This window comes from Triticum aestivum, chromosome 5B, assembly GCF_018294505.1.
Source record: "Triticum aestivum cultivar Chinese Spring chromosome 5B, IWGSC CS RefSeq v2.1, whole genome shotgun sequence".
NCBI lineage: Eukaryota > Viridiplantae > Streptophyta > Magnoliopsida > Poales > Poaceae > Triticum > Triticum aestivum.
Window position 1 is genome coordinate 505344394 of NC_057807.1, and position 9461 is coordinate 505353854.

At 50.1% G+C, this 9461-nt stretch overlaps 1 protein-coding gene across 1 annotated transcript; it reads left to right on the plus strand.

Annotated features, from left to right (window-relative positions):
- Nucleotides 1–407: 407 nt before the first annotated feature.
- Nucleotides 408–2191, plus strand: LOC123112802 (cytochrome P450 71A1). Its single transcript, XM_044533895.1, has 2 exons — nucleotides 408–1398; nucleotides 1521–2191. Exons 1-2 carry the CDS (start codon nucleotides 511–513, stop codon nucleotides 2139–2141), a joined length of 1509 nt encoding a protein of 502 aa, XP_044389830.1. The 5' UTR covers nucleotides 408–510; the 3' UTR covers nucleotides 2142–2191.
- The last annotated feature ends 7270 nt before the right edge of the window (nucleotides 2192–9461 follow it).

The window sequence follows — 9461 nt, forward strand, 5'->3', positions numbered from 1 at the left end:
ATCTTTTATTTGTTTCCTTAAAATCTATTATTTGTTTCCTAAAGAAATTTGCAATAATGGGAGGTATCGGTTGATTTGGATAAGTTAGTAAAGTTAGATACGTAATTGCGTGTACGTTTGGAAAGTGCTGATTTGCAAGGAAAGAGCTGAGGGGTAAATAAACCGGTGAATAAGAAACCAGCATCGAAAAAAATCTACGACGGTTAACCTACGAAAAAAACCCGGACGAAAGTGGTGGGACGAAAATTGACCGGCGGAGACTACCAACTACTCCATTAGAAGTAGAGATACGTGGTGTCAAATGAATGAAGCCAAACTACATCCCCTCAGGAATGACATCACTTTTCTTTGACAAAATGGCAGGACGATGCGAAGACAAGAACACTGCCGTGGCTGCTCCGCACCCTCACAACGCCGCACGATATATTATCCAGGCCTAGATTTCCAACTACTCAATTTGAAGTTGCCCCTGAAGTTGATCGAGCGAACACATTTTCCGGCGGAAGGTGGATGTCTCCGTACGCCGTCCTTGTCGCCGTGCTCCTCGCCTTCTGCTACGCCGTCCGGAAGGCTCGAGGCGGCGGCGGCAGCAGCAGGCTCCCGCCCTCGCCGCCGTCGCGTCCGCTGCTCGGCCACCTCCACCTCCTGGGCCGCCTGCCGCACCGCTCCTTGCGCGAGCTGCACGCTCGGTACGGCACCGATGGCGGCCTCCTGCTCCTGCAGCTCGGGCGCAGGCGGACGCTGGTGGTGTCCACGGCGGCCGCGGCGGCGGACCTGTACAAGAACCACGACCTCGCCTTCGCCTCCCGCGTGCCCAGCGCGCCGGTGGACAAGCTGACGTACGGCTCCATCAACGTCTCCTTCTCGCCCTACGGCGACGCCTGGCGCCGCAGCAAGAAGATGGCCGTCGTCCACCTCCTCTCCCCGCGCCGTGTCGACTCGTTCGCCCCCGTGCGCGCCGTTGAGGTGGCCGCCCTCGTCACAGGGGCACGCCGCGCCGCGGAGGCGGGTGAGATCGTGGAGCTGAGGGAGCTCCTGTGCGCCTACAGCAACGCGGTGGTTACCCGCGCGACGACCGGCGCCGCAGGGGCCACGGCGGAGAAGCTAAAACAGCTTTTGGGTAACTCCGCGGCGTTCATGTCGGGGCTCCAGGCCGAAGACGTGCTCCCCGGCGCGGCGGCGAAGGTTGTTAGGTGGGCGACGGGGCTCGAGAAGAGGCTCGACGCCGAGCTCGAACTGTGGGACAAGTTCCTATCGGAGACAATCGCCGAGCACCTTGAGAAGAAGAAGTGTGACGGCAGCGCAGGGGAGGACTTCCTGGACGTCCTGCTGCGGCTTAGGGAAGAAGGCGCCGCCGGACTCGAGCTCACCGACGATCGCATCAAAAGCATCATCAAGGTGATCGTCAATCGATCACATAATTTCTTTGGTTTTAATTTCTCAGCAAATGATTAATATTTTTTTTGTTTGGTACTTTGGTACTCTTTTCTCTACTCTGGCCAATTCTTGCGTGCGTGCAGGACATAATAGCCGCCGGAACAGACACGTCGTCCCTCACGCTGGAATGGGCCATGGCGGAGCTGGTCGGGAACCCACAGGCAATGGCCAAGCTGCAGGACGAGATAACCCGAGCCACCGAAGGCAAACCGACCATCGAGGAAGACGACCTGAGCAGGATGGAGTACCTCAAGGCGGTGCTGAAGGAGGTGCTCCGGCTCCACCCGCCGGCACCGCTCCTCGTCCCGCACCAATCGACCACGACGGCGGTAGTGCAGGGCTACGAGATCCCGGCCGAGACGGCGCTCTTCGTCAACGCCTGGGCGATCGGAAGGGACCCGGCGGCATGGGGAGCGACGGCGGAGGAGTTCCGGCCGGAGCGGTTCCTGGGCGGCGGCAGCGCTGAGGGCGTGGACCTGCGGGGGAACGACTACCAGCTCCTCCCGTTCGGCGCGGGTCGGCGGCTCTGCCCCGGCATCGGCTTCGCGATGCCGGTGCTGGAGATCGCGCTCTCCAGCCTCGTGCGCCACTTCGACTGGGAACTCCCCGCCGGGGCGCGTCTGGACATGAGTGAGGCGCCGGGGCTGACCACGCCGCCGCTGGCTCCGCTGCGACTCGCCCCCAAGTGCAGGGGGCAGCAGTAGCAGTGCCACTACACTAGTACTATTAGAAATAAAAGAGCGACTGAATGAGAGTGGCTCCTTGCACTTGTCAAAAAAAAAGGGCAACGATCTGCGCCGGTGCACCGGCCCAATCGTTGGGCCGGTCAAGCCACAGCCGCCCGATCCGCGAGCTCGAGCCGTCAGATCTGTTTCCTCGCGTCCCCTTCCCCCGCGTTGACTTCTTCTTCCTCTCCTTCTTCTTCACCGCGCCCCCACCCCAGCCGCTCCTGCCGCCGGCGACTAGCCCCCTCACCTGGACCTCCCCCTAGTCCCACGCTGCTGGATGCGCTCTCCGTCGCCGCCAATCGCCGTCCCCGTCGCTGTCGCATCATCCATACTCACCCCCCGATCCAGCAGAAAGCCCCCCTTGTTGCAAAAAATGGCGCCGTCTTGAAGCACACCGGCACCTCCTGTCGTTGCAACACCTAGCAGCCGCCATCGTCGTTGCACTGTCGTGTCGCCGATGCAGCTCTCAACGTCGCCCCTCGCTGCCATTGACGAGTCAGGTTGAAGCTTTTTATCTCATCGGTTGAAGCTTTTCTCTATGCCTGTTGAAGCTTTTCTCGCGGATTGAAGCTTTTTTCACCTGAGCTTGAAGCTTTTTTCACCTGAGCTTGAAGCTTTTTTCACAAAGGGTTGCAGATTTTTACTCTGCAGTTGCAACAAAACACACAGAGAGACGTCGTGGTCGTCGTCGAGGAGGATTTTCTCAATCTCTGTTTGAAGCTTTTTCATCTGCGGGTTGAAGCTTTTTGTCAAAACGGTTGTAACTTTTCCTGCATTTCGTTGTCTGGTTGAAGCTTTTTTATCTACTGGATGTAGCTTTTGTGTCCATGGTTGTAGCACGGGGAAACGCCGTTTGCAACTCTCCCAGTACCGCGGTTGCAGCTCCTCCCCCGTGGCCATGGTTGTAGCACGGGCACCTCGGTCCTCGCGGCGTTTTGCCTGTCGCCGGTTGCAACAAAAGGGGAAGAGAGGAGGAGGAAGAGGGAAGAGAGGGAGAAGGAAGAAAAAGGAGGTGGGAATGAGAGCGGGGCTGCAACCTCTACATCCATGGGCGACGACGAGCTGCTCCACACGCTACAATGAAGAAGGCGAGATGGGATCAGGCGGAGGCGGAAGGAAGAAGAAGCAAAGAAAAAGAAAAAAAGAAAGAAAAACGTTTGGGTCAACTAAGCGTGCGCGTGCCAGCGTGTCCCGCGCGTGAAAAAAAGGAAGTGACCGGCCGAGCGCTTCGGCCGGCGCACCGTCCCCAAACACTTTCCAAAAAAAAGGCAAACGAATAGTCTGAGTAGCCGGTGTACCATCGACAGCTGCTCAACGGTGCGCCACTCGTTGTGTTAGGCCAACTCCACCACGCGACCCCAAAGCAACATCCGTTTTGTCCAGATTCTATCAGTTTGGGTAGGGCAATGAGGTCGTGTCCGGGGCAGTTTCCGAGACGCGGTGACCGCGCGCCCAGCACGCGGCCGCATCCCGGTGGCATCTTGTCCGCGTGCACATATTTTTGTAAGTCCTTAAACTTTTTTCATCATTCATTTTTGGTACATGACAATACATCATCACATTTTGACTAGTAAAGTAAGGCCAAACAAAACAAGAACCACAAAAATACATTTGAGAAGATACCCAACTTCCATAACTGCTTCCTTGAGTTGGGTTAGGGCCTTCTCGATGCACTCATTGTTGATCTATGGAGGAGGCTCGATGTTGCATCATTCTTTCTTCTTCAAGCCAGAAGGCGATGTTGCTTCCTCACACGTAGTATCCTGCCCAGCCTCTAATATAGCAACAAGTGCACTTGTCTCATCTACAGCCTCTAGGCTAGCTAAAAGTGCACGAACATGTACTAGATTTCGCTCTATCAATATATCAATGTACTCTTCTTCCCAATACCAAACTTGCATCCATTCTACACAATAAAACTTAAACTCAGCACAACTAGTCTAATCTGAGAGCACAAACCGAAGCTAAAAAGAGCACATACCCCATCGTTTAAGCACTTGATGAACACTCATCCGGGATGTTCCGACGTTGTAGACACGCGGCGCACGACCATCCTTGGGCAGTGGTCGCACTTGATGAGGGGCAACGGTGCGCCAACGAGCTTTTGGGCAAGCACCGAGCCCGGCGGGCCGCCATTCGTGTATCTGCCGGCGAACCACCGACGGTGCAGATCCGTGCGGCTAGAGGACGAGCCACTGCCTGCATGTGGCCACCCGGCCAGTCCATGGCGCGGCCCGGCCTCCCACAACCGGTGAGCTCAAGACCGACCGGATCTTCCCCAAGTCCGGACGGCGGGTGCGCAAACCAGGTGGCCGTGGTTGGGTAGCTGGGCAAGCGCGCGTCCGAGTTGCACGGCTACAATGGCAGCGGCGGCGGCAACGGCGGCAAGGGAAAGAGTGGTGAAGAGTGGAGAAGAGTGGAGTGGGGTGCAGCCGAAGGGGGGGAGGGGGCAGATAGAAAAAGGCCCGTCCTGTGCCACCGACGGGCGGGCCAGGGAAGGACACGCGCAGACGGCCGACGCGTCCGTGGGGTGTCTGTTTCACCCCAAAAGCGGCGCAAACTTGGACCGCGGATGGGTCGAAAGCGGACACAAAACGGACAAAAGTACGTTTGCTCCCGCGCTTTGGGCCGCCCGGTTTGTCCGTTTTACCCCAAACGGATGGGGCCGGACAGGATAGGGTTGCGCGGTGGAGTTGGCCTTAGAATCCGACTAGCATACCATACGTATATGCCTTGTATTTGTACAGTCCTTTGTTATATACTAGCACAAATGCCCGTGCGTTGATATACTAACAACGGGAGTGTAGAAAAAATATATAATGGTGCAATATGGTTGATATGAAATAAAGGGTGAGAAAAAAAGGTGGAAGACCAAGCTTCGAAGGCTCGCTGCTCTAAACTTGTAAAGATGATGCTAACAAAATGATAAAATAAAATAACACTAAACTTTTTCTTAGAAATTGTATTCTGACCTCATCAAGGGTGATGTCAGAGTTGGCAACATCTGGTTCACATCCACATATGGCACAGATCTTGGTGTATGGCCAACCAAACAATCGGATGAAGGATAATATCTAGATTGTTGGTGATATCTAGATTAGTATATCGGTGTGAGTTATTGAAAAATTTCTCACCGAGTGAAATATGCATATCTCATCGATGTCAAGAGAAAACACGTGAAAGGGCACTACGCATTAACCTTACACAGGATGGATCGAGAAACAAATTAACCCAGGTTATTCGACCGCTCCAATTAGCGGTTAATAAAAAAAAGTCAATCAGGAATTTGGGGCCCACATGTGGGTAAGGAGAAAATTCCTTTTTACGGCCCCAACGCAAAAGCGTATATATAACTTTTATAAAACTAATCTAGTCAACTTGGACCTAAGGGCCGCCCTACACGAGCTACACGCTGCACCTATTTCATACATCGTCCCTCATAATCCAACTTGCTTTTAATTGTATTTTTTCAAGAATGCATTAACATTCTCTTTTTAAAACACACGGACATTTCCTTGAATCACATAACCTTTTTAAAATTACAAACCTTTTTTAACATGCAAACACTTTTAGAATTACATGAACGTTTTTAAAAAGGGTGGTTTTTTTAGAAAATGTGAACGTACATGTCCTCTTTTATGCATGTGTGGCGTGCCCCTCTCACCCTCTCTCTCTTCCCGCGACCAACACTTCTTCTGGTCGGCCCCACCACTGAAACAACATATTTTGTTTTTTTCTTATTTCCTTTCCCTTACCTTATCTCCTCAACTCTTCTAGTGGGCTCAGTTCAAGATCCATGAGGCCTTGTTCGGTTGCGTGCGAATCTGAGTGGATTGAAGGGGTTTGAGGGGGATTTAAACCTCTTGTAAGTCAAAATACAAACCAATCCTTGCCAATCCCCTCCAATCCTCTTGGGGAGGATTAACCGAACAAGCCATGAGGCGTTTCCCACAAGATGAGACGGTGAGATGCAGTCCACCGTCTAGGGCCATCGCCGTTGCTAGCGGCAAGTAGGGGTCCGTCGCGGATAGGACGGCCCGCGTCCGGCATGTCCAAGCCCGGGCCTAAGCTGTGGCGGATGCTCCCATATTCCTATGCTCCCCTCAATTCGAGCTCGGAAACGATTCACACAAGATGCGGTGTGCCGTTCGAGGTCGTCGCCATCACCGGAGGCAAGGCAAGAGCTATTGCGGGTAGCACCGCTTGTGTCCGGCGCGCCTATGCTCGAGCCTAAGCTGTGGCAGCTGCTCCATGCCGTTGTTCCCCGCCAAACAACATCGTGTGCGGGGGCGGTCAGCTGGTACCTCGAGATACAGCAGGAGCTCGTGCAGACTCACTTGAAGTTTGGAGCTCAATGCAAGCTCACAGGCAGAGGTGAGTGCTACCTCCATATGCTACTTCATCTAACTGTAATTTCCCTTTCCTATAGTTCAAAGTGATGGAAACAGAGGAGGGGTTGAGTGTATGCACATATGCACGTACTCTAGTTTGACCTGCAGCTTCACTTTTCCATTCTTAGTTTTCAGTCACACGAGCGCAAGACTACATTGAACTGGAAAACTAAATCATGGAGGAATACCAGAAACTAATTCGTATTCATATATATCTTTATTTGAGCATAAAACTATCAGTTAGCAGTTTGAATTCATAGAAATTATGGAAATCATGCAAAACTATACTTTGAAACTGAATACACAATTATATTTTCTACGGGCGACCATTCTAAAACTGAGACATACCTTAGAACAATGAACAATGAGTATCAATCCAACTATACATTTACATGCATATACCTGAGGCATGTTTGAAACATGAGGCCGCTCCTTGCTATATGTATACGTGAGGCATGTTTGAAACTGATTTTGCTGATGCGCATGGCCGCTTGTGTGGCATGCCCGCGATCATCACTCCCAGAATTATAATGTAATTCTGAAGGATTAATTTGCACGCCCACGGTCATCACTCCCAGAGCTATTTCTGTAATTTGCATGTCATAGATTAAACTCTTTGTTTGTTTTAATCTTATCTCCTCTGTATGATAAGAGGGTCTAAAATTTGTAGATTCAAGGCACAACAACTTACCTATGCATGATGAAGTGCCAGGAGCTGCTTCCATGCTCGAGAACACAGTGGATGCATGCTGATCCACTGAGCGAGCAATTTTCTATCAATCCTGATCTATTCTCATGTGATCTAGGGGGCAATATTGACAATGTAGTAGATGGGCAGGAGAAAGGATGTAGTCGGAAAGATATTTTGGCGGTAATCTGTTGTTACACGGGAGAAAAAAAAGTTTTTTTTGCTGATTATCTGGAACAAATTAGAGAGGTAAGCTGTGTTTTATTGAGTCCAACTTCCATGTTGTGTTTCTCCTTTAACACGTGCATGTGGTTCCTCTTTTGATTGTGCATTCTCAGTTGCTAATTTTTGCTATGTCCATCCAATGAGAGGCTTTCCTTCCTTTATTTTCTCTGACAGATTTGAACGGTGTTTCTCAAAAGTCAGAATTGAACATCCCAAGGGAATCACTTCAATAATTTCCTTCAGTTAGATATTTCATTGTTCCTCCTTCCTCCTTTGATTTAGAAGATAATCAGGATCTCCTTCATAATTTCCTTCCTTATTTCTCTGCCAGAATCACTCAATTCCTTCCCTTACTTGGTTAATCTTCTTCCTTATTTCTCTGCCAGAATCACTCAATTCCTTCCATTACTTGGTTAATTTTCTTCCTTATTTCTCTGCCAATTCAATTCCTTCCCTTCCTTGGTTAATTTCCTTCCTTATTTCTCTGCCAGAGTCACTCAAATTTGCAAGAACGAATCGTTTTTTCCTACATACTTAAATAGGGACTGCGGGTTCAATTACCAGAAACCATAGGGACCTTTTTGCAAAAAGCCCGACGACGGATGACATTGCTGGTTTATTATTAGGGGAAGATAATGAGAACAACGCACCCCTGCAGGGTAGTGCGCGTTTCCTTCAAACCTCTTAATCCTTTACATATTACTCCCTTCGTTCCAAATTACTCCTCGCTAAAATGGATATATCTAGAACTAAAATACATCTAGACACATCCATATGTGCGACAAGTAATTTGAAATGGAGGGAGTACATGGTATCAGACTATGTTTAGCCAACATGTCTTCTACCGCTGCCGCTGCACCGCCGCCGGCACAGGAGCCCCCCTCTACTCCTTCCACCTCTGGAGAGATCTTCTCTCCGACCCTTGCCGCACTCCTCACCAGCACCAACGGCGTGAACAATGCCCTTGTCATCAGCACCATGGCTGGCACATCCAGCGTCGGCAATACCTTCGGCTCTTTCATGGCCGGGGTGATGCCCCCTGCATCTACTCCACCGCCTATCGTCGCTGCTCGGCTCGATCCCGTTTGCCCACCTATGCATCAGACTGCATGTTAGGCCTATTGTTTTACTAGTAGTTAGGTATTCCTAATTTCCCATTCAGAACTGGATCTTGGGTAGGTGGCTTACCACCTTGTTGGGAAAGCAGCAATAGGTGTGTAGCAAGGCGGAGGGACAAACATAAGCCGCATTACATCTGTTCCTTTGCCTTTAAGAATCTGAGTCTTCTTTTCTCTCTCAATTATTAGGCCTTGAGGGAAATGGGAAGTTAATATAGTTTAGAAGCAATTTTCTCTTATTCTTGTTGTTGAGGCCTGTAGATTGCCCGCCTAGACATGAATTGCAAAGTGTTGTAAAAGGAGCTCCGGTTTAATCCCCATTGACCTTACAAATCAGCTACTCATAGATGCATGTGAACATAGATAAGGAGCTTGTCATCTTCAGAAGCAGGAAATTTTTTAAGAGGTCATTAAAAAGAACAACAACTTTTTCTTTTGCGACTAACAGCGGTGTTGTCCAGCAGTGTTTGTAAGTGCATCTAGTGTCCCTTAGTGATTTTGGTGTATTGAAGACTTATAGGTTAAGGGACTAATATGTTTGTGAGTGTACACAAGCTCTATAAGTCAATGAGGAGTTTGATATTTACGATGAAAGTCGACCCCTAAAAATGTATGTCTTCAGCTGAAGACTTTGGTTCTCCTAAAGATTTTGAAAGTGAAGAAATTGGTGTGACCTTGAAGACTTGGATATTCATGCAAGGATTATGAAGCGTGAAGACTTTTATTTTCGTAGTTTCATTTTTCCTTTCTTGAGTCGTAGGAAACACCGTACTATTAAAAGGGGTCGAGGTAATACTAAGGAAACTGATTTCCAAGTGATGCTCATCTCAAAATCCTAAACCAACCCAATCCTTTCGAGTGAAGCCATTGGAAA

What these genes read in the sequence shown, in the direction of transcription:
- LOC123112802 (XM_044533895.1), top strand. Translation starts at nt 511, where the DNA reads ATGTCTCCGTACGCCGTCCTTGTCGCCGTGCTCCTCGCCTTCTGCTAC. An exon ending in GCATCAAAAGCATCATCAAG is followed by an intron (nt 1,399 to 1,520) that starts GTGATCGTCAAT and finishes GCGTGCGTGCAG; the next exon opens with GACATAATAGCCGCCGGAAC.